A 25,740-nucleotide genomic window follows, 5' to 3' on the forward strand; every position below is an offset into this window, starting at 1 on the left:
TACAATACGGAGTATATAATTTTACATATGGAGTACATTTATCATTGCTATTACGTACCACTTATTATTGGGAGTAAAAAATAACTCAAGTGGTTAGAATTTTTCTCTTGTGTGCGGCCTCTAAGCTAAGGAGTAATCACACAAGCAAGAATTATAGATTAGCCTCTTCTATTAAATATAGGTTCGTCTTGCACATCTGCGGCAAGGATTTTCAACGTGCACCTTTGATTAGAAAAAAACGATCTACTTTATGTTCCTAATTTTCCAAATCGCAAAAAAAGGTTTTAAGCTAATTTAGATTTTATTTTTTTAATTTTCTTTTTCTCCATTACTTTTTATTTTTTGGGGGGCATGTGGAAACTTCAGCTAAAATTAACAGTAAACTAGGCTAGCCTAGCCCTAAATCAAGCACTTTAGCTTGTAATACGTACTGTTAGAGATGCCTTAAATTAGCACTTTAGTCTTTACCAATATGAGAAAGGCTATGTAACACTGTAAAGAGATGCCTAAATCAAGCACTATACTGTAGATCGATCTGCCATGAATTACGGAGTAGCATTCTATTCAATTTTGTCAAACTTTTGCTCAAACGAGCTTAATTATTCTTTATTTTACAAAATTTTATTTAATGTTGTTGAACTTATTTTATTTTATTTTTGAAAAAACCCCCTGAAAGGAGTACTTATATTAATGCATCAGCTAGAGCAATATCAGAAACATCACTAGGTACATCAAACTCCCACACTCTTTGACCCAAATCCCATGGCTGAAAATGAGCTAAGTAGTGAGCTACTTGATTACCGCTACGCTTAACGAAAGACCACACAACTTTATCAAAACTAGAACATAAAAGCATAATATCATCAATGATTAAATGGAATTCACTTCTTCCTTCAGAGATCCCACGCAGAGCTTGAACAACAAGTAGGCTATCACTCTCAACCACAACCCTTCTGCAGTTCCTTTCCTTAGCAATGTTAAGCCCATGCCAGATTGCTTTAGCCTCGGCTATTTTCACATCCCATTGCTCCCTGCACTGCTGAACAGCACACCAAGCAACCTCTCCCCTGCAGTCCCTCGCTACTGCCCCCAGCCCCATGCCTACTTCCCCCAACACGCCCGCATCAACATTGATCTTTATCCAACCTTCCTCCGATTTAGCCCATGTAGTTGCATACTGCTGCCCAGGCTGCACATCACTCTTAGCACCATCATGCTTGACCTCTCGCACCTCCCCGCAGATTTTCATAGCATATGCTACTATGTTTGCAGGAATCGGTTGAACACCTTCAATTACTGTAGAATTGTAGAATGGTTGTATGTCACATGATAGACATGTGACTGTTTTGTCTTATTTGCAGTGGCTCTATTTCATTGGTGACAGTTGTTAGCTTGGTGTATTTTCTCTAGAATGATCTGTATTCCTAGGTTAGAATGTATCTAGGGATTGTAAGGAGCAGTGATAGAAATATCCTTGTAAGGCTGCGCAACCAAGTGAGAAAAACCTGAGAGTAATTGTATACTCACAAAAGTAGTATACGCTTAAACCTGAATAAAAAAAAAGAAAACAACAAGTTTTGCTGATAAAATTATCTCTGATTACTTTCTTTTCATGGTATCAGAGTAGAAAACGCCCAAAATCAAGTAAAATCATCATAACAATCCGAAAGTTTCAATCTTTGAAGTTCAAAGATGCCAGAAACAAATGAATCTAGTGCAAATGAGACTGGAAATGCTTACGCAGATCCCTACTATATGGCCAACTCTGACCATAATAGTTCTAATCAGCAATTGGGAATCATCATTTTTAATGGTGAGAACTACCTAAATTGGACCAGGAGCATAAGAATGGCTTTGGGTTTGAGGAACAAGCTGGGATACATTGATGGTAAGTTGAAGAGGCCAAACCCAGGTCATGCAGATTATGGGAAGTGGTACAGGAACGATAATGCAGTAAGAGGATGGATCTTAGCTTCAATGACTACAAACTTGGTTGAAAGTCTCATTTACTTGGAAACTTCCAAGGAGTTATGGGATGAAGTCAAGGAAAGATATGGCCAGACTAATGCACCTCTGCTCTATCAACTTAAGAAAGAGCTGAGTGATTTGAAGCAAGAGAATCAAGCAGTTGGCAATTTTTATTGCAAGCTCAAGAATTTATGGGATCATATTTCTTCTATTGAAGGAATACCAGAGTGTACATGTGGAGCAATGAGCAAATGCATATGCAACATGATGAAGAAGTTGGCTGATGCAGAGTCACTGAACAAACTCATTCAGTTCTTGATGGCATTGAATGAAGGCTTCGAGAACATAAGAGGAAGCATTCTTGCAATGGAGCCATTACCACCTGTGAACAGAGCCTTTCATCTTGTTCAACAACAAGAAAAACAGAAAGAAATCACTGGAAACATGAGCACAAATACTGAAGTCAGTGCAATGAATGTGAAAAGACAACCAACAAACAATTGGCAGAGAAGAGAATCCAAGGAAGCTAAAATGAAGAAGAAATGTGACCATTGCTTGATGAAAGGTCACACGAAGGAAGAATGCTTCGAGCTCCTAGGGTATCCAGATTGGTTCAAGAACCCACCAAAAGGAAAGAGCAAAAAGGTGGCTGCAAATGTCAACAAACAGAATGCTGAGTCTGCAAGTGAAACCCCTCTCGACAAGAATTTTGAACATGGTGAATGCAGTGGAACAAAACCAGATCCCAGCCTGATATCAACCGTGGTGCAGGAAGTCATGAAGGCAATGAGTGAGAAGCAACATTTGGCTAACTTTGCAGGTAATCTCTTAGCCACTAATGTAGGACATTACTTTCAAGTTTTTGATCCTGGTAGCTGGATAGTTGATTCTGGTGCTTCAGATCACATGGTCGGAAATAGAGGTTTGCTCACTGAAATAAGAAGTTTTGAAATTTCCTATAAAAGTAGGACTTCTCGATGGGCAAATCAAGAATGTGAAGGAGATAGGATCAGTAAAGTTGACAGATAATATTGTGCTGAAAAATGTTCTGTTACTGCCTGATTTCAAGCATAATTTAATGTCAGTTAGCAAGTTAATAGAAGATGGAATATGTATGGTGAATTTTGATAAAAATGGGTGCTTGATACAGGACCCTACCAGTAAGAGAGTGATTGCTGAAGGAAGAAGTGAAGAAGGAATCTATAGGTTGAATTTTGGACAGAATGAAGAGAAGAGTAGATCTAATGGAAAATGTTCTGTGAATAATGTAAGTAGGAAGGAAAATTTGAGCATTTTGCATGCTAGATTGGGACATGTGTCTTTATCAAAAATGAAACATTTAAGCTTTTTTGGTTGTAAGAATTTAAGTGAATATTTTTGTGATACTTGTTGTGTGGCAAAGCATCATAGAATGCCTTTAAAACCAAGCAATACTATTGCTAGCAGAATTTTTGAGTTAATCCATATCGATTTGTGGGGACCTTATAAGGTCAAAAATGTTACAGGTGCAAGCTATTTCTTAACTATAGTCGATGACTATAGTAGAGCAACATGGACACAGTTGTTGTCCAATAAAGAACAGGTGAAAGGAATTCTCAACAATTTCTTGAATTTTGTTGAGAACCAATATGAATGCAAGGTGAAAACCTTGAGAAGTGATAATGGGACTGAAATTTTTCAGTCAGAATGTGGTAAAATTCTAGCAGAAAGAGGAATTTTACATCAGAGAAGTATACCAGGAGTGCCTCAGCAGAACGGAAGAGTGGAAAGAAAACACAGATTCCTCCTCGAAACCGCAAGAGCAATTAGGTTGCATGCAGGGTTACCTAGATATTTCTGGGGTGAATGTATACTATCTGCAACTTATTTGATTAATTTGTTACCAAGTTCAGTCTTAGGGTGGAAGACACCTTTTGAGAGATTGAATAAAAGGAAACCAGAATATGATCACCTAAGAATCATAGGGTGTTTATGTTATGGTTTACCTACTGTGAAAAAGAGTGATAAATTTGGTGAAAAAGGAATAAGATCTGTGTTAATAGGGTATCCATATGGTCAAAAGGGTTATAAACTCTTTGACTTAGAAAAAAGAAAGGTCTATATGTGCAGGGATGTAAAATTTGAGGAAAGAATATTTCCTTTTCTTAATAAAAAAGAACCCGTTTTGCAAAATTTGTATAAACAGGTGTTTCTTCCAGATATCAATTCAGAAGATCAAGAAAGAAATGATGAAGGTGGTGGCGATAACTCTCTTATTGAAGAAAGTTTAGAAACTCTAGAGTTGTTTGATGCTAGTGAATCTGTGCATATGGATTCTGAAACTTCTGAACAAATATTTCACAATAATGAAAGTGCAGTAGTTGAACAAGAAGTTGCAACACAAAGTATGCCTATTCAGGAAGAAAATGCAGAACCTAAGGAGACAAGAAGATCAGAAAGAGAAAGAACCGTCTCTAAGAAGCTCAAGGATTACATCTATAAGATTCCTGGTATGAGAGGTCAATCAGATGAATCTGAAGCATTTACAGTCCATACTGTAAAAGGAATGAAAAATCACTCTCCTGATTATATTGCTTGTATGAGCAAAATAATCAAAGTGACTGAGCCAGACAGATATGAACAAGCTGAAGGGCATCCTGGATGGGAAGCAGCAATGCAAGAGGAGTTCCAGGCAATGGAGAAAAATGGAACCTGGGAAATGGTGACTCTTCCCGAGGGTAAAAGAGCCATTGATTGTAAATGGGTGTATAAGGTGAAGTATGATAGAGAAGGAAATGTTGTTAGATTAAAGGCAAGAATAGTAGCTAGAGGTGACAAGCAGATAAAGGGAAAGGATTATAAAAATACATTTTCCCCAACAGCAAAATTGAGTACAGTAAGGATTTTGATAGCTCTTGCTACTATCAAAGGATGGAAGTTGCAGCACCTGGATGTAAATAATGCCTTTTTGCACGGGTATCTTGAGGAAGAAATATACATGAAGCCTCCAAAAGGATATAAGAAAGCTGATGAAGGAAAGGTTTGCAGATTGGTGAGAAGCATTTATGGTCTGAAACAGGCTTCAAGAGCTTGGAATTGTGCTTTAAAGGGATTTTTGATACAGCTTGGATACATTCAATCCAAGAAAGATTATTCCCTTTTTACGAAAGAAGAGAATGGAAAGCAAGCAATCATTCTAGCTTATGTAGATGATTTGCTAATAACAGGTGATAACTTGGAAGAAATAGAAAGGGTGAAGAAGAATTTGGACAAAGAATTCACCATTAAGGATCTTGGTGAACTGAGATTCTTTGTCGGGATTGAGATTGATAGGAATGAGAATGGAATTATCTTGAACCAGAGAAAATATATTCTCGATATCTTGAAGAATAATGGTATTCAAGACTGTAAAGTTGCTAAATTCCCTTTCCCTAAGGGGATGAAACTATCAACTAACAGTGGTGAAGTTCTTCAAGAACCTGAAATTTACAGAAGAATCATTGGAAAACTGTTGTATCTGAATATCACAAGACCCGACATTTCATACTCAGTGCAACAACTGTCTCAATTTATGCAATGTCCTAGAAAACCTCATCTTCAAGCTGCTATTCATGTCATGAAATATTTGAAAGGAACAATGGACTGGGGATTGTTTTATCCCAGTGAATCTGAATTGAAAATTCAGGGATACTCTGATGCTGATTGGGGAAGCTGTGCTTTCAGCGCTAGATCCTTGACAGGATACTGCATTTTTATTGGGAAACGTCTAGTATCCTAGAAAACTAAGAAGCAAAAGACCATTTCTAAGTCATCCACAGAGGCTGAATATAGGAGTATGTCACATACCACTAGCGAATTGGTATGGGTTGATGATATTCTTCAGAATTTGAAGGTGCAGGTCGAGAAGCCTATTCCGCTACATTGTGACAACAAGTCAGCTGAGCATATAGCTCAAAATCCTATCTTTCATGAGAGGACTAAACACCTCAACATTGATTGTCACTATGTGAGAGATCACATTGAAGAAGGATTCCTCACAACTGTCCATGTTCAGTCAGCCCATCAATTGGCTGACATCTTGACAAAATCCCTCACTCAGCAATAACATAATTTTCTTTCTTTCAAGTTGGGTCTTGTTTCTCACCCCAAGCTCCAACTTGAGGGGGGGATGTAGAATTGTAGAATGGTTGTATGTCACATGATAGACATGTGACTGTTTTGTCTTATTTGCAGTGGCTCTATTTCATTGGTGACAGTTGTTAGCTTGGTGTATTTTCTCTAGAATGATCTGTATTCCTAGGTTAGAATGTATCTAGGGATTGTAAGGAGCAGTGATAGAAATATCCTTGTAAGGCTGCGCAGCCAAGTGAGAAAAACCTGAGAGTAATTGTATACTCACAAAAGTAGTATACGCTTAAACCTGAATCAAAAAAAAAAAAACAGCAAGTTTTGCTGATAAAATTATCTCTGATTACTTTCTTTTCAATTACAAAGGAGTTACGAGCTCCCCAAATTGCCCAACAAATAGACATAATATTCTCAAAATCAACCACATCAACTTCTTTGAGTAAATACTCCCACCAGTCCACCACTGTTCTAAAATTTCGAGACGTAACAAAACTGAAATTGCTCCTCTCCCATACATCACGCGCAAGAGTGCAGTCTTTCAAGGCGTGAAGGACATCCTCAACCTCCTGGTGGCACACATAGCAGGTAGCATCATAGTCAGATATACGAGAACTAATGTCTTTCCTTGTGGGTAGAGCGTTTTGGCACGCTCTCCACATAAATATCTTCACTCTCGGAAGGACATCAAGGTGCCAAATTTTCTTCCAAATCCACTTGGGATTTGAAGTCGTCTCTTCTTCTTTCTTCCACTCATCATTGAATAGAGCCCTGTATGCAGACCGAACAGAATACATTCCATCCTTTTCCAAATCCCAGCAAAGAGAGTCCTCGGGCAAACGATCACTAATAGGAATACTCATAATTCGTCCATGCTCTAAGGGGAGAAAATGAGAAGATATTGCCGTAGCATCCTAGCATTTCTTGACAGGATCAATAAGGTCATTCACCACAAGATTTAGATTATTTGTGCCTCTAGGTGACAAAACCCGAAGGGTCTGCGTGTTAGGAATCCAAGGATCCTCCCACACACGAATTTTTTCCCCATTACCAACTCTCCACCGAAGCCCTCTCCTTACCACCCATCGAGCTTCCCATATCCCCCTCCAAGTGTAACTTGGACAATTACCCAACTCCGCTTCCATAAAAGAAGTAGATGGATAATACTTTCCCTTTAGCACCTGTTCAACAAGGCTACCCGGCTTCATCATTAATCTCCACGCTTGCTTTCCTAGTAGAGCCCAATTGAACAATTTGAAATCTCTAAATCCTAATCCTAATCCTAAATCCTAATCCTCTTTCCTAGTAGAGCCCAATTGAACTTATTTAATTATGGGTAAGACTATATGTAGCCCTTTAGGCTCTGAATAAACATTTAAGATTTTTCCTAATTTGGAATCAATTATTTCATGACAAAATCGCGCACAAATAGTGTAATTAATATATTTTTTTCCTTCATAATTTTTAGCTCATTATATGTTATACTATTATGTAGCGCTAAACACTATGTATAACATTAATTATATATATATATATATATATATATATATATATATATATATATATATATATATATATATATATATATATATATGCATAAAATTTTTACTGAATGTGCATATTTTTTGTGCATAGTGTACCTAAGTTCTTGTTTTTCTAGAAATTGCAAAAAAAAGTATCAGGTCCAAAATCAAATATGCACATTTTGTAAAAAATATATGCACACTTAGTTCAAAGTAAATGCACATTTCATCCTTCTCATTTTTCTCATTATAAGATCCTTCTCATTGGATCTCAACCCTATATATATCTAGGGTCAAATGAGAAGCAATTTCTTAAAATGAGAAGGATTTAATGTGCATAATTTTTCCACTAAACGTACATATTTTTTGAATGAAATGTGCAAAAAATGTGCATATTTTTTGTGCATAATTTGCATAAATTTTAGTTTTCCCAAAAACTTGAAAAAAAGTAGCAAGTCAAAAATAAATTATGCACATTTAGTATAAAATTTATGCATATTTAGTTCAAAACATATGCATATTTAACCCTTCTCATTCTTCTCTTTTTAAGAAACTTCTCATTTATGCACATTTAGTTCAATATATATATATATATATATATATATATATTTTGCACGTACTCGTAGTTGACATCATATTATGCTAATTACTAAAATATGCCTTTATATTATAAATTATATGAGATAATAATAGTTAAGGCAACTCATAGTACGTATATTTCAAATAACTTTTAGTTGGTTTTTTGGATGCAACTTTTAGTTGGTTAAATAATAATAGAGATTATATACTACCTCTGTTACATATTATTTGTAACGATTAGACATTTTTCCTTTCTACTTTATGTCAAATCGTTGCAAATAATATGTAACGGAGGTAGTAATTGTATTGGCAGTTTTGGCACCAAAGACATAAGATTAAATTTTGTATAAATCTTGTCTTTAATTTGTATAAACCAAAAATAAATTATTGACCGACCAATGACCACCCAAAACCAATTAAAAGAACGCACATTAATAATTGATGATAGGCAGAAGAGGAAAGAGTGGTAATGCCTGATTACCTCTGACTCTTGTAAACAATTTGATTCTTGGAATTGAAATCACTTGCTATTGTGGTCCCTTTTGATATAGAACTACTCTCTAGCAGAAATCAGATAAAAAATTTTGTAATGGAAAACAACTTTACAAGACAATTAATTGAATGTGTATGGTACTTTTTGGCAATTTTTTGATGATTGATTATTTAATGGGTTAATGCCTTAATTAACAGTGTTGTTGATGTTATTATGTTAATGAGTGAAACGATATAAATATCAACAAATTCTTGATGCATTGTGATCAACCATACAAAAATGCCAAAATTATAATTATATTGGTTCATGATTTCTAATTACAATAAGTGTACGTTTAAAAAGTTACAATTGAATTCAATTTTAGCATGCCCTTGGCGATTTGTATTTGTGTTAGTGAATCACAAATTCACGACTATAATGAACTTCTAATTAAGTGCTAAATACAACATATTAAGTACTCGTACGTATTTATTCATCATCATCTTAATTACTTTCACTCTTAATCTCTAGTTTTTAATTTACAAAAGATATGTGCATTATTATTGTTTGGGTTTATGTGCTTAGTTCAAGCGCTAGAATGCTTCCAAAATCTCATGCTATACAACACCCTAAATGTCACTTTCTTATCAGCATTTTTCTTATTGCAAATCTATTTATTAGTGTAGTTTGTGATGAAAAAATAACACACGTTCCCTTATTCATCATCTAATATGTACAACAGGATATTATTTAAAATCACGTCCTTTAATTCAATGTGATTTGATGTATCAATGTTAAACAAAATTGCAATTGAAAACCAAATAAAATAACAATTCACTCTTCCACTATCCCCACATAAAGAAAGAAGCCAAATTTTATGAGAATAATACTTGGCAAATCAACAATATTGGGATATGATGAAAATAATCTTTCTAATGAAGGAGATCATACAATTTCAATTAATATGTTAGTATTGATAATTTCCAATTATTCACGTAATCATCAATGTGATAAAGTGATTGAGATGTGAATATCGTTTAAAACCACAGTTCATGAATTTATTGACATGTTTATGTTCATTCATAAAATGACTTCTTCATTTAGATATCCCCTATACGACTATACTTCCTCATTTATCTCTTTATTGCAACATATCCTCTGACCCATTCATATACATATCAAGTTATTAGAGAAAATCTCCTTTTTTTTTTTTTTTTTTTTTTTTTCTTTTTCTTTTTAACATCTCGTACACCCGCCTTTGAATTGAAGCTAGGTTACATAATACATATACTCCCTGTGTCTACTTCTTTATAACTTGTTCTTTTCGATCTAGTCATTTGGGCATCCTTATACTCTAAATGTAATAATGAAAATGGAAGGGAAGGAGGCAAATGACAAATGTCACACACATATTATTAAAACATAAGGTGGACCTGTGCCTCTATAATTAACTTCTTCCTTTTTTATACATTTAAATAAAATAATATATATAAAATTATATAAAGATGAACAACATTTTCACATAAAAGTAAAGAAAAAACCATGGAATTGATTGAGCTTGATTTCACCTAAAATGAACTTGGTTGGATAAATTGTTGTGGTGGGGTGGAAGTTTAACCTATATATTGAAACACTCGAAACATCTCGACTTTTTTTTTTTTTTTTTTTTTTTTTTTTTTTTTTTTTTTTTTTTTTTCTATGTTTTAAAACTTTTAATTTATATTTTCAAAAACAAAAGGCATATCACATGGGGTAGGCAAATAAGGGGTTGTTGATAATTAGGGGTCACTTGACACTTTTATGCTAGCTAGTAACTACGATCGAATAATTATCTTTGAAGAAAAAAAAACAAAGAAGGAAATCAATGAGAATATCCTGTTAACCACTTTTCCATGCACAGAACGTGTAGTAGTGTTATGAAGTGACTATCTATGTGGGCATCTTAATCTTTTTGTATGTCCATGTTTTGTCAGAAATGAGAGATCATGTTTTTATGCAACTTAACATTCTTTCTTCCTTATTCTTGCTTATTATTACCTTCATCCCTAAGGTTCCATGTCAACCTATACGTAATCATTTCTAAAGGGAACAAAGGGGATTGCTATGTGTCTTCATGTTTGGGTCACTAGGACGATCGATCGAGTTCAGTTTATAGCTAAAATATAAAAATTGGATTCAGATACCGACTAATAAGTTTTAGTTACACTTAATTAATTTATACTTTGTATTAGATTTAATAAGTTTAAATATTCGTGTTTGAATGATTGTTAATTAATTAAGATCATGATTCAAGGATGATTCATTTTTCTGACTTAAAATTTAAAACAATAATATATCATGTAAACCTATAAGGTTGGTACCACGTGACATGTTTTTTTGGCTCTTTGTGTCCGTTCTGGTGAGACAAATTAAAATATCTTTCATACTGTGTTTGTCTCACCAATAAGTTAATAAGTCAATGGTACTTATCAAGTGGCGGATCGTAGGCCAAAAAATTGGAAGGACCAAGGTTTAATCATTTAACCTTTTGCTTAAAAATAACAATACTTAACCACTATGTCATACAAGTAACTTTTTAAATATAATTATTAGACATTGTATTACTTATAAGTTATAACCATGCAACAACTCAGAAAAATTTAGGGGGACGGGCCCTGATCCGCCGTAACAAAGGTCCGCCCCTCCTAGAATCATGTTGTCGGCCAGTCCTAGCTAGGCGGTGCTAAGCTAGTTGTAACGAAGCTTGTGTCGTCCCTGTCATATATATTGCAACGGGTCGCTAGGAAAAGAAGCCCGAGTCTAACCCACCACGCCAACCAGGCACAATATTCTGTTGGGTCTTGCTGCTCGCGCTTGGCTCATGCATGCATGTACATGTCGGTCCACCGCACCATACATAATTACTAACCTTAATCTTATAAGTTATAATATTTGGTTGGTAGATAATTGAGCAAAATCTTTCTATAATCTATATTTCTTTGTTCCTAGTAAAAATTCACCTTTATATAACTACTACCACATAATACTACCTACTTAGTACTTACCTATTAATTACCATTAGCAAGGTTTTTAATATGCATTGTTTTAATTTGCTCATGAAAATGACCCCAATTCTCAATAATCAAATATTCAATAATTCAAATATATAGTGCCGAGAATTAGAGGATAACTAATGACCTTTTTGAATTTAAAGAGGAAATTTGTGGGTTTTCTTTTGGTACGTTGAGACATTTGTATATTTAGTGACATCTTACTAGAGAATGGCTTCTATAGCCCTCGCCCTAACACTGTAACTTACAATTGAAGTTATTAAGAAAATTAACGATATGAATGTCAAATAGTTTTATTAATTAGCAGACTTAACACTCATACTTCTTATCACAAAGTTATTTGATGGGATTATAAACCTATTATGATTTGTTGTTACGTGATTAAATGGTCCCGGCTCCTGCCCACCAATCTTGGTCAAGTTAAAGCTACTTTCATCCCTAAGATAAAACAAGAAACTATATCTAGCAATGTACTAGCTACATTACTACTATTAAGGAAATTAAATTCTCATACACTAAGGTGCTGTTCTCTTCACCTTAAAAAAATAATATTAAGTAAAAATAATTTCAGTTTAGTAAAAATAAGTTCAGTTTAGTAAAATTAATTTCAATTCAGTAAAAATAATTTCAGATTAGTAAAAATAAGTTCAGTTCAGTAAAATTCAGTTTTCTTAAAGAAGAATTATAATAGAAAATTAGTAAAAATAATTTCAGTTCAGCAAAAATAATTTTAGTTCAGTAAAATTAATTTAAGTTCAGTAAAAATAATTTCAGTTCAGCAAAAATAATTTCAATTCAGTAAAGTTAATTTAAGTTTAGTAAAAATAATTTAAGTTCAGCAAATATAATTTTGTTTCAGTAAAAATAATTTCAGTTCATCAAAAATAAGGTGAAGTAAACGGGGTCTAATACTAAATTAATCTGCAAAAAAGGATAAGTTACATGATAATAACATTCTAAATTGGCGTCTTACCATAAACTAAACACTTAAATCTTAAGATGTATGGGGTCCAAGATTAAAGCAGCAGATTGACAACTTGAAGACTTTAATTAGTAAAAAGTTGAAGATTGAAAGAAAAAAAGGAAGATTTAAAATACAGTAGCTAAGATACATTCCCCTTTGATATTTTTCATCTCAATCAACAACAGCAAGCAGCCTAGCTAAAATACAAATTTGACTATACAGTTGTATTCACTACGTTCTTTTATACTCTACTCACTTGCATATGAGTACATTTTATACAACTGATATGTTTCTTTTATTAAATTAATATATGTTTAATTATATACTTATGAAAATTATTAAAAATTAATATTTTAATAGTATATATTTAAACAAATATAACAAGTATAGTAATAAAGTATTAATTTTGACTCTATAAATAGTACGAGCGATATTGTATTACAATAACAATCCTATATAAAGTGAAATATTTCAAATAAAGTTAATATATCTACCTGGGGTCCAAATTTATCAGCTCTTCTATATCTTAATGCAATCATCATAGTTAAGAAAATAAGCATGTGTGCTTATACAATTATAAAGTAAGTAAAACTTTAGATTAAAAAAAAGGGGTCTAGAAGCAGACATTAGCTAGATTCCCACAAACTCAACATGCACTTTTTTTTAATTCATTATTTTTTACAAAAATATTGACTTCCCTCTTCTGTGATCTATGGAAAATATCTTAATTTTGAAGAGTATATAGGTAGGTCAATTAGTAAATTAGTTATAAATATTAATATTATTAAGGTAAAAGTACTCTTTTTGAAACAAAAAAATGCGCGGTTTTTGCGGTAATTTGCAATTTATTGGAGTTGTTTGGTCAAGTCCAATATGATACTAAGCTCCAAAATTTTTTTTGGGGTATACGCATGTTAGCCTTATTAGAAATCATTAGAAATTTAGAATGTTAGGTGCATGGTTGGTCCATGCACTATTGCTTGCTTGATTATTTAAGGAGTGATAGTATTATATGTAGATGGGTCAATTTTATACTTCATCGAAGGGTAGACCACACCAATTTTCATAATCTTGTTATATTTAAACTTATATAAAGTCACAAGATGTTTCGAATTTCTATTTCAATTTTCATATTATATCCGATTAATAACATGCTCATTATTTTGATATGCTGCTCATAATCTAAACTTTGGTCTGCCTAGCTAATAAGGATATTATTGATGCTTATAATGTACAACAACTCGATCTAGTAGAGTGATCGAGAAACCCTGAGTAAACGTGTGCAAGCAATAATGTATATGCATTGCTTGTCTTACGAGCATCCAAACGACCTCTTGATATACACGAGTTACATGACATATGAATATATGATCTTAGCTGAGCCTAAGAAACCAGGGTAATCACACATAAGCAAGAAAGCAAAGGAGACAAAGCTGAAAAATGTCAAAAGAAAGATTATGAAATCAACTTTGAACTCCTGGATATATATAACTTTACGTACTACCTAGTATAGATAGCTTGGTCCCGACCTTAATAAAAGACATAGTATAGTAGTAGTTGTAGCAAGAGAAGTATCTTTGTAAATTAAAGCGCCAAGTTTGAAATGCATTGCATGCAATGTAATTGTAATGTGACCACTTTAGCAAATTGATCAAGCCAACGTCAAGGCAGTAAAAAAGGGAAACTTAGTGGTACTGGCGGCTGGATTGTTACCGAGTAGATGAAAACTTCATTTTTGTCTCATTGGTATTTTTATTATAATGAAATATGTTCGGATTAACCATTACAAAGGGGTGCGTTCAAACAGTATATTAAGATTCTTAATTCAAAACTCAATAAAATGATTTAGTTAGTTTATGCACTCATTAATAATTGATAAAAAAAACTTTAAGTGTAATTAATGATGATTGATAGAGTATATAATTTGATTGTCTGGTTTTAGGATTCAAACATTTAAACTTTTTGTTAAGTTGAACCTTTAACATAGTATCAACTATCAAGAGCTAACGTCACAAAAAGTCACATATTCAAATTAAATCTCAACCAGCGCCCTCCTTTCAAGTGGAAAATTTAGCGTGACAGATTATATTACTGTATTACCTCAATTCAATAATGAGCTACAAGTCTACAACCCTCTTAGTAATGAATTACCTGAATAGTTTAAGGGGGTAATTAATGTATTTTTATCAATTGGTTGTGGCAGTTGCATCCTTAAAAAAACTGAAACTTCATACTAGTTGAAGACACTTTTAGTCTCAAAAACGATTGGTGATCAAAGTGGAACTAATTATCCCAAATTATCCAAATTTTTAGGCACATGATCCATCCATAAACACACATTTGGGCCAAGTTTGGTTATAGATGGTGCTTAAGCCGGATCCTGGATAAAAGTTTGGAGATTGGCCAAATTAATTCTTCCTTAATTAACTTTCTATTCCTTATTGCTTATTCAGTTGTGTTCCATTAATGTATGCCATTCCTAGATTAGTATTTCCTAGAACTTTGTTTCTTTTTATATCCTAACGATCACATAATAATATAATATACATAAGTTCGTTAACTATTTCTTCATACATAAATTAATTCTGAAAGCTTATCACAACTAATTACTTCGGATAAGGCACTCAAATCGAAATCGAGGTTCACTTCAAAAGTCTCTATCCCAAATTACCAATCACAATTCATTAAACTTAAACATTAAAGCAACCAAACTAAATTAATGCAACTGGCCCATAATTGGTTGTGTGAGCCCATACATTTAGAAGCCTCAGCCCATAATCGCAAACGTAGGATTTATTGAAGGTCACAATATGATGTTTTGGATTTTTTACAGAGTCATTTTAATTATACACGACACGACAAGACACGAGCTAAAAAATTTTATCACACGTTTGTACCCTGCCTCCCTAATCCCATGGGTTCGTTCTATTGGAGCCTGGGGTTATGTTTAGGCTTGAGATGTATTACTTTGGGCATGACTAGAGCATGGACGCGTGACAAACTTCCCACCCTCAGACTCGAAATTAAGTGGGCTCAAGATTACGCCGTATGTCTGCAACCCCCCCTCTCATTTTCTCCGCCCATGATTCAGCAACAACAAAATTTTCTTTACCATAGAGCCGAATTGATACTCTACTGGCAATGATAAAAGTTGTGTACTTTTCTTTTCTTACATACCACATATGCTTGCTATGATATGCTCCTTCATGCTTTAAAATACTGTAGTAATGGGGTAATTGCCCTACTTCTGTACCAAAAAAAAAAAAAAAAAAAAGGAAAAAAAAAAGCCGAATCTTCGGTGATAGCATAATTTCTTACAAGGCTTTTTAGGGGGGAAAAAAAAAGAAAAGAAAGCAGCAGCAGATCATTAGCATCTTTGTGCTTCTGTTCACTAAAAAGCCTAAGTACAGAGTAATTATGTTTCTTCCATCGACTTCGAGAGGAAGGGAAACAGAACATATATTAATACATAGTTAGACTTACATCTTAATTTACAATGGAGGTTGAAGAGAAGAGGGAAAAACAGGTTACAACAGGAAATCGTAAACACGAATATGTACAATTCACATTACAACAGTCAACAAAAACACAACACATGAGAAACTCTAGACACAGAAGATAAGCCTCAGACAGTCGGAACATGCATCAATAGCACAAACTATTATTGCATATTTCCTTAATAAGATTATAAAAGCAGGTAAAAACTTAAGAAAGAAACCTAGTTAAGGATGAAACTCCTACCGAAAATAAATATTCTTCATAGGTCTCGATCACCATACTACAGAATATAAAGAGCTTAACCGCATAGTTCCATATTTTGGTTGACAGCTTCTAGATGGTAATGCATAATCTCCTGCCACATTGATTCCCTGATCATTTCTTCGTCTAAATCTTCATCAATTTCGAGATCAATAGGGAATTGTGCAGGAGGGTTAGCTCGAGGGTCATACAAAGGAGACATGTATGGGTGTTGGAGAGCCTCAGTCACGCTAATTCTCTTTGTTGGATCAAAGACGAGCATCTTTTGCAGCAAGTCAATGGCTAAAGGATTGGCAGTTGGGTAAAGGCGAGACAAAGAAGCAGTAGGAGAATAGGGGAGTGATTTTATGAACCTTTTGGCCTTAGGATTGTCAATAAATTCAAGATCAGCATCTCTTTGGCTACCAAGGATGTTAACTATCAATTTTAGTTGGTTCAAACACTCGGTACCTGGGAACAATGGTTTACGACCAAGAAGTTCAGCAAAAATGCACCCAACAGACCACACATCAATGGAGGTTCCATACTTGTCACAGCACAACAGCAGTTCGGGAGCTCTGTACCAACGTGTCACCACATACTCGGTCATAAATTGACCTTTGCCACTACTTGTACGAGCCAATCCAAAGTCACAAATTTTTAGATCACAATTTGCATTTATAAGAAGGTTTCCAGGCTTCAAATCACGATGAAGGATGTTAGCCGAGTGGAGATACTTCAGACCTCTCAGCAACTGCATTCAAAGATGTATGCTAAAATTTGTCAAACAGCAAGCACATCTACTTACATCAATCTTAGCATTGAATGATATGACACAAACTGAATACTTTAGGAATAGATTTAATTCATTTTTTTTAATTGCAATTACTTATTTTATACAAGTATTATTTTGTAGCTTTCTGTAAAATCACCCAAGAGAGCACATTGCTAAGGAATAGCATGATAGAAACTTTTCAGCAAATTAAAGCAAGATCTGGAAATCTGGAATCATGCTAGCAGACTTTACACACAAGCAAACAAGTTGGTAAACACAAAGTAGGATGAACAGAATCCATATGAACCAATATATGAAGTACTTGCAAGAAAATATTGCAATATAAATATATGGTCAAACTACAGTGAGCCTATCTTGAGAGTTTCCGGAAAAAATTGCAATGAATTGCTTTGAGCATGAGGAATGTGAACTCAACAAGAACAAAGAGAGCAAAAAGATATAGAGTATAGACTTGTCATCATTAAGCTGTCCAAAAATGGAGCGAAGTTGTTACTTAGAAATTATGGTAGTAGTAACTTACATTGTCAAGCACTGATGTTTGGGAACATTTGCATATGAACATTAGAAAGGATGGCTCTATGTGAACATGGAAAAAGGGATACAGTGATTAAAATACAAGAAACTCTACAAACAAGTAAAAGCATGCTTGGTTTATTAAAAACAAAAGTTCAAAGACTTCAAACATAGATTAGTACATTTAGATTGAAGGAAAGAAAAAGAAATTTGCGGCTTTCATAAAGATAAGCAAAGGTCCAACATAAAAATTATTTATAAAGATTTTATTTAAACTAGATTTCTTGAAGATTACTGCTTCTCAACTTCAGAATGCTTTCCCATATAGACTTCACAAAAGACAGCATTTTCTTTCTCAATTTCATAATGATCATCATTCCTTTCTTTAATAAAAAGGAAAAGAAGGCTAATAAAGAGGATCAATTGGAAAACAGAACAAAACATACATAACAGGAAATAACAAATCCAAATCTATAAGTAAAAATAAGCAATGAAACTTTTAAACTCGAGCATCTTGATAAAACAGAAAGCACCAATGAACTCAAGAGTTCAGAAAATATGCTACAAGACAACCACAGCCAAAAATCTAAATGATAATGCCAACAGACTCATGTTCTAATTATAGACAGTAAAATTCATTAAATCTTCCCATAGAAACACAGACATAGAACAATTGTTGAATGCTACAATAACCGAGAAGTGACACCATAAAATATACCTGAAACAAGAAGTACTGACAATGATCATTTGAGAGAGCCTGGGAGGACTTAATAATCTGATGAAGATCTGTGTCCATAAGTTCATAGACCAAATACACATCCTTGAAATTCTTTGGATGGGCTGGCAACATGACATCCTTTAAAGCAATCACATTATCATGCCTAAGGTGCCGAAGAAGTTTCAATTCGCGCAATGTCCTCAGTGCATCAACACGATTCTCAAAAGCGTTATGGATCTTCTTTATAGCAACTCTCTCATTCGTCTCTTTGTTTATGGACGAGCAAACAATTCCATATGCACCTCGACCAATGGGTTTAATGGGCACATACTTTGTGTCAATCTCAAACAAAGCTTGCCACATAGAATAGTAATGCTTCCCTGGGCATCTAACACCATTTGGAGGCTCAACTTGTGTTGCCATTACCTTCAAAGTCACAACTTATAAAATCAAGTAACATTCGAAAAATTCATCATTCTTTTCTTGCAAAATTATCTTCATTAACAAATTAAAGTATAATAGAATGGTAGATAAACGGTATTATTAAGCATAATCCACACTATTATCATAGATTAACACTAGTTAATTAATCATAAACTCCCTAATCCAAATTATTTTCATATTAACATAAGTTAGTTAAACACGAACATTACACTCCATTTTTTTGTCATAGATTAACAGCTAGTTAATTGAAGCACTATAATTATAATCCAATCTAAATTCATAGATTAAGACAAGTTAACTAGACATGAACATTACAATCCAAACTGTTTTCATGGATCAATACTAGATAACTAAACAGAAAATCATGGCTCACATAACATTGAAACGCATCAATCACATTAAGTACAAAAGAGCATGTGAATAACGTTTCCAATTTAAAATATAAAAAATAAAAAAATAAAAAAAAAAAAAAAAAAAAAAAAAACCGAAGCAATGAAATACATTAGCCAATTTTATGAACAACAAAAAAATTGTAATTAAATTTCAAAAATTGTAATTAAATCTTCATACAATCATATACTATTAAAAAAATTTCTAATATTTGAGCTTAATTAACATAGTAGCGAAAGACAAAACGAATAAAAAAAAAATCATCAATAGGTATTGTAGTTTTTATTTGTGATTACAAACAATTTAAAGAAAAAAAGATGAAATATTCATACCTTTGAATTAAAAACCCCAGAATGAAAATTCAGTTAAATTGGCAGCAAATATAGATAGAAATTAGAATCAAAGCGTCGCTTTTATCATCAATCCCCAGAAAAATTGCATCCTCGAACTTACTCCAAATAGAAACATCTTCAAAATCCCACCTTTTTAATTCGACTTTTTTTATCTTTATTCACCAAATTTCACTAAACCCACAAAAAAATCAAACTTTATTCTTTAAACCCAGCTAAAAAATCAATCAAAAGTTTGGAAATTTAGCAAGAAAAAAAGAGCAAAAAATGTCATCAATTGAGAAAAAAGAAAATTGATGAACAGATCTGAAGCAGGGGAATTGATAATTTGGAGGGAAAATTGGAAATTACAAAGTTGGTAATGATGAAATTGAGGAGAGAGAAAAGATAGAAGATGGGGATTATTGGATCAGATCCTCGATTAGAGAGATTATATTATTGCGTCACGATCAGTTGAACAGAGGAGAGAGAAATAATGGGGGAAGAAGGGGAGATGTTGCAGGAACAAAGAAAGAATGGATAGGTGACAAAATAGAGCCATTATATCTTTTTTTTTAAAAAAAAACAGGATTTTTTATTGTATCTTTTCTTCCCTACTTTTCTAAACTTAGGCCTATTCTAATTTATTGAAATGAACTGAGTTGAACTGAACTGAATTATTAATGAAAAAAGGAAATTAGAAGTTGAATTGATTGAAGTTGAACTGAACTGAATTGAATTGAACTAAAATTAAGATGCAGAGAACACACTCTTAAAGATGGTAAAAACATACATTTAGATCTCACACTCTTGGCATGCATTTGTTCAAAATATTGACCCTTAGACTTTTAGGTTCACTTGGACTTATTTAAATTTAATTAACCATGATTAGACCTAATTAGCTTTAGAATATTTTTTCTTAAGGTGAAATAAAACCCATAACCCCACCTTTGGGGCTTGTTTGGCATCGTTTTTTGTTTTCAGTTTTCTATTTTTCTCAACACAAAAAACCAAAAACAGGATACAAAAAAAAGACGTTTCCACTTTTCTATTGTCAGTTTTCAAATTATCATGATTTTAGTCAGTTTGACTATTTTTTGATTTATTATATGACATGCACCATATAATTTGAAAAAACAAAAAACAAAAAACAAAAAAACACAATGAAAAAAGTAAAAGAATGGGAACGAGACCTTAAACATAAATTTAGTTAACACCTCAAAATCAAAGATTATTGTTAGTAACTTAGCTTTTTACATGCTTGTCATTTGTTTTACGATTTCAGCCAATTTAATTGTAAAAGTTTATGACATCAAACATCAAGTATAAATTTCATTTACGAAATTGCACTACAATTGAAATAATAAAGAAATCTATTTTTGATATGTGTATTACCTAATGCAAATAAAGATTGATTTTCTAGTTGAAAAAGATAATCTAGATATTGGATTTAGAATTAAAAAATCGTATAAAATCAGATATAAAGAACATGATTAGGATTGTTTGTTGAGCTTCCACTCTAAGAACGACAAATATAGCATTGGGATTGATTGTTTAAACTTCAACGCAATTAAGTCAAACTTTGAAATTGCAAATCTTATGAGAAATTCCTTAAAATGGAAGGAAGTAAAGTTTTTTTTTTTTTTTGAACAAAGTAAAGTTTTTATTTTACAGTACAATAATTTATTTATTTGGGAAAGAAAGGCTTTTGTGCTTTTAATCCGATACATCATACATGTGATTTACGCCAAGGGGATGTTGATGTTAGGTTCTTTTGTCGTAATTAATATCTCACTTTTTGAGGGACCTAACCAAGAATTTTAGAATATCCCCTTCATTTTAGGTCTACTATTTTATCTTTACTTGCCAAATATCTAATTATAAGTAATTTTTATGGCCAATAATAATGTAATACTTATGGCTAATATTCTTGCTAAACAATTAAGGAGTTGTTTAGAAATGCATGATAAAATCAATTTTTGATTAACGTTATTTTGCTTTATTTTATTTATCCTATCCATTTTTAGCTTATACGGGGTATATCATTTTTTAGCTTTATTTACAACTTAAAACTTGGGGTCGTTTGGTTCATTAGGGAAGTGTAAATTCCCATGAAATTTCAATTTGTGGGAAATAAATTCCATTATAAAAATCATGGGAATTCAACAAATTTGTTTGGTTAAAAATGGAGGAAGTAAATTTTCATGGGAATTTCAACTTACAAAGGGGGGGTAAAGTAAGTGAATTCCCATGTTTTGTGGGAAGTCAAAATTCCCATGAATTTTAATTGCCCCCATTTTCACTTTTTTGTGTCAACCAAACAAGAGGGTGAAAATGAAATTCATAGAATTTTGACTTCTCACAAAATTTTTAGCCAACCAAACAAGGCTTAGGTGCAATTACCGTAGCAATTCTATATGAAGAGAGGGGGGGGGGGGGGGGGGGAGAACTTGTACACATCTTTTTACACATTGGCGGTGCAAAGTGAGAAAGGTTGCAATTAATTTAGAACAAAAGAATATGATAAGTGTGGAGATAATCTTTAAACAAAGGAAGTATTGTGCACGTTTGGGATTTTTTTTTGCAAATAAAAGCCATATTCTTCTGAACGATTTGCTAAATTGGTGCTAAAAAATAAAGAAATTACTAAAATAATGTTCACTTTATATTTCTCAAACTAGTGTTCACTTAGGATTGGAAAACTCTAAACCTAATTTTTATCGCTTTGTATTTAAAGTCTAAATAAAAAAATCATTGGAGTCTCAATACTATTCTCTAAGGGTTTTAATTAACCATTGTTCCAAACATTGATGTTTCATGTTACATACTTTTTTGACAATTTATATCCATAACAAATATGCTACAAACGGACTGCAGTAATCAATTCACTTATTTGAAGTGGGGGAAGCATGAAATGTCTAGCTTTGGTCATATCATTGTTAGAGACATCCTTAAGCTAGTTGCTTTGTACAGTTATGTTCCTTTATTGATTACTCGCAGTCAACAGATGCTAGAAATTTTTTAAATATTTATATTACTACATATTCATACTCCATAGTGCATATATCCAATTTTACTATTAATAAAATACAAAAGCATTAATGATGAGGCTCAATGCTAAATAAAATTAAGATATCGTAAGCATTATTTAAGATAAAAAATTTGATGTTTGACTTTATAAAGATATATCTTATATGCATAAATGAAAGATTGGCTTGAAGAAATCCTACATACTGTAATCTCTGATGTTCTCCTTGATTAAGATTTGAGTAAGTAATAGAAAAAAACCTCTTTGTGTAATAATAATAATAATAATAATAATAATAATAATAATTATTATTATTTGATGATATACATATTTATTAGGATTTTATTAGAAAAAAGTTAGGTTCGTAATTTCCGAACCTATATGGACACTAAATTGAGAAATATTTTTAGGTGAACACTATTCTAGTAATTTCTTTATTTTTCAACACCACATTGGCAAATCGTTCTATTCTTCTCACATTATTTAAATAATATCAAGTAAAAATAAGTAAAGTTCAGTAAAATAAGTTACGGAGTATAATCATTTTTTTAAAGAGCAAATATAAAAGAAAAGTAGTAAAATTATTTTTTCATAACCAAATATAATTTCAGTTTAGCAAATATAAGGTGAAGAGAATAAGGTCATACACACAGGAATATATTACTCAGCAGGTACTGGTTGTTGGCTTGTTAGGCAAAAGCTAGTGAGCGCCCCCGGGGCGTTAGATAAGAGAATTAAAGTGCAAATATTAGAGTAAAATTAACATTAATACACCGAACGACGCGTGATTTTGTCATGCATTCCTAACTTAATACCATTTCAACCAATATAATTACTCCTTATCTAACGCCCCGGGGCGCTCGTTAGCAAGATCCTTGTTAAAACTATGCTTAGTTTCAATATACTTTGTTCAGTACACATTAACATATTGAAATGTTTGACCATAAATTATTTATTCTACTCATTAAAATGAATCAAATAATAGGACCCGACATGACTATGATATGTTTTATATATTGAGAGTAATTAAATAATTTTCTCACCTTATAAATAATGCCAAAAATTCAAATGAAAAAAACTTATAGAAATTAAACATAGAGCGTATAGTAATTATTAAAAATAGGCTTTGTTAGCTGATTAGCTGTTACAAACTAGCAGAGCAAAAAGCAATAAAAAAGCTTGTAATTTGCATACTTTGGGCCTCTTGATTGTTGGTGGAGACCATCACACAATAACGGAAGTACAACATAAAATCAAAATTACCTACTTGTATATGCTACATTGTCACCTTACATGGCTTATAATTAGGGTCTGTTCTCATTGATTGAAATGAGTTGAATTGAACTGAACTTATTAGAACTGAACTGAACTGAAATGAATATTTTATAAGAGAAGGAAATTAGGAGCTGAACTGAACTGGAGTGAGCTGAAAATAATCGTATGAGAACAGACCCTTATTAATACTCCATAGTATTTAAGTACTGTAGTTAATATCATTCTTTAAGTAAAAACCCTTCAAAAATTCACAACTTTACTTGTAATTTCTTTGAAGAAGACATTTTGTGTACTAATATAATGTGCATTAGCATGATTATTAAAGATTGTACAGTACATAAGTACATAACTACCAAATCATCAAAGACTGTCGGTAAACTAAGCCATCACATTGTTATATTCTAATGAAGTAGGAATGTTCTGAAATAATTTATTTAAACACATAAATAAATCATTACACCCATGTCCCATGTACATATTTTGCAAATCTTAGCTCACACAAAAATACTAATTAATTTGATCACAGTCTAAACAATCGAACAACACACACATAAGCAAACAAGCTAGTGTTTGGGTCGAATGATGGCGGCTTTGATGATGAGCCCGGTTTTCCAGTGACCGCCACGTTCAAAGATATCGAAACACACCTCTTCAGTTTCATCAGCTTTTGCTTCAGTTTCATCAGCTTTTGCTTGAGAACACCCCTCTTCAGTTTCATAAGCTTTTGCTTGAAAACTGCCCAAATTCAGCTCAAACCATTCTCCTTTTGGTTTCATCAACAAGCTGACTTGCCTTACCTTGGGTTCATTACGTGGTGCAATTAATCTCAGCATAAGTGGAAGCTCCCACCCAGATGCTGATTTTGTCAGCTTAACAACGTATACAACCTCATAAGTTACTCCTGGTGAGAGCTCCGACAAAGCCAATTTACCTCGCACATCTAGCCAGCACACAGCGTTCAGCTTCGCGACTTCAATATTATCATCACTGTCGATTAGCCAAAAAAATCACAAATGTATATAGTCATAAATCTCATAAAGCTAGCCTATACATTATTCAGTGTCAGAGTCTTATACGTGGTTTTGACACTTGGACACTTCACTTTTAGTTTAAAATCATGAAATTTTTTCACAAAGTAGCCCGAGTCCAAGTAATTTAACACAGTACAGCTTCTCTAAATAACACAGTTATAATTTGAGCCTTTAACACGAAAGTAAGCAAGAGAGATTAAAGATAACTTACTCGGTATCTTTGAAGCTATTCCAAGACCAATAAGAAGATTGTCCCCAAGTTATAAATAGGAATCGTGCGTATAACATGAAACCACAGCTTCCATCCTTGTTATCTACCCATTTTTTCTGCATATATAACCTTTGTCAGACACAGTGATACCAAAACAAGAAGAAAATTGAAAAGAAGGAATAGTATTCTCGGCTAATTAATTTCATACTTTTTCTTTTACATAGGTTTCTAACCTTTCTTTTGTGCTCGAGGAACAGTTCCTTTGTCTTCAATAATTTCTTCCCCATCACTTATGATTTTAAGTTTTTGACTCATAAGACCGTGCCAGTCTTTAAACTACATATATAGCAAGCTGCATAAGTGGTCACTGTTCGAGAAACAACAACTAATCAACACGATTAAGCAATTTGTTCTCCATTCTTCTTCTTCTGCTTAAACGCCTTAGTTCTATAAGTGGCGTCGGCTACATGAACCAACATGAGAACTTCCCAGGAGATCACCCATCCTAGTACTACTCTCAATCATTGTGGCTCATCTCAAGCGATGTGATAAAAACTTATTTACTAAGTAAAGCAATGTCAAGCACTTTGTTCCCCATTAATAAAGT

At 32.9% G+C, this 25,740-nt stretch overlaps 3 protein-coding genes across 3 annotated transcripts; all 3 read right to left on the reverse strand.

Moving 5' to 3' along the window:
• Positions 1 to 682: 682 nt before the first annotated feature.
• LOC145584377 (uncharacterized) lies at positions 683 to 1,249 on the reverse strand. The gene has a single exon (XM_081641234.1). It carries the CDS (start codon positions 1,247 to 1,249, stop codon positions 683 to 685), a length of 567 nt encoding a protein of 188 aa, XP_081497360.1.
• A 14,938-nt stretch (positions 1,250 to 16,187) lies between these two features.
• Positions 16,188 to 20,140, reverse strand: LOC145586619 (mitogen-activated protein kinase homolog NTF3-like). The gene is made up of 3 exons (XM_081643502.1): positions 19,592 to 20,140; positions 18,426 to 18,851; positions 16,188 to 17,152 (listed from the first exon to the last, which is right to left on the reverse strand). Exons 2-3 carry the CDS (start codon positions 18,846 to 18,848, stop codon positions 16,457 to 16,459), a joined length of 1,119 nt encoding a protein of 372 aa, XP_081499628.1. The 5' UTR covers positions 18,849 to 18,851; positions 19,592 to 20,140; the 3' UTR covers positions 16,188 to 16,456.
• A 4,072-nt stretch (positions 20,141 to 24,212) lies between these two features.
• On the reverse strand, positions 24,213 to 25,623 carry LOC145585495 (lectin-like). Its single transcript, XM_081642198.1, has 3 exons — positions 25,367 to 25,623; positions 25,134 to 25,249; positions 24,213 to 24,878 (listed from the first exon to the last, which is right to left on the reverse strand). The coding sequence occupies exons 1-3, from the start codon at positions 25,418 to 25,420 to the stop codon at positions 24,455 to 24,457; spliced, it is 594 nt and encodes a 197-aa protein (XP_081498324.1). The 5' UTR covers positions 25,421 to 25,623; the 3' UTR covers positions 24,213 to 24,454.
• Between the last annotated feature and the right edge of the window lie 117 nt (positions 25,624 to 25,740).

Source organism: Chenopodium album, chromosome 16 (genome assembly GCF_948465745.1).
Source record: "Chenopodium album chromosome 16, dcCheAlbu1.1, whole genome shotgun sequence".
In the NCBI taxonomy this organism is placed as follows: domain Eukaryota; kingdom Viridiplantae; phylum Streptophyta; class Magnoliopsida; order Caryophyllales; family Amaranthaceae; genus Chenopodium; species Chenopodium album.

What these genes read in the sequence shown, in the direction of transcription:
- LOC145584377 (XM_081641234.1), bottom strand. Translation starts at nt 1,249, where the DNA reads ATGAAAATCTGCGGGGAGGTGCGAGAGGTCAAGCATGATGGTGCTAAG.
- LOC145586619 (XM_081643502.1), bottom strand. Translation starts at nt 18,848, where the DNA reads ATGGCAACACAAGTTGAGCCTCCAAATGGTGTTAGATGCCCAGGGAAG. An exon ending in GTCAGTACTTCTTGTTTCAG is followed by an intron (nt 17,153 to 18,425) that starts GTATATTTTATG and finishes CTTTGAATGCAG; the next exon opens with TTGCTGAGAGGTCTGAAGTA.
- LOC145585495 (XM_081642198.1), bottom strand. Translation starts at nt 25,420, where the DNA reads ATGGGGAAGAAATTATTGAAGACAAAGGAACTGTTCCTCGAGCACAAA. An exon ending in TCCTCGAGCACAAAAGAAAG is followed by an intron (nt 25,250 to 25,366) that starts GTTAGAAACCTA and finishes TTATATATGCAG; the next exon opens with AAAAAATGGGTAGATAACAA. An exon ending in AATAGCTTCAAAGATACCGA is followed by an intron (nt 24,879 to 25,133) that starts GTAAGTTATCTT and finishes GCTAATCGACAG; the next exon opens with TGATGATAATATTGAAGTCG.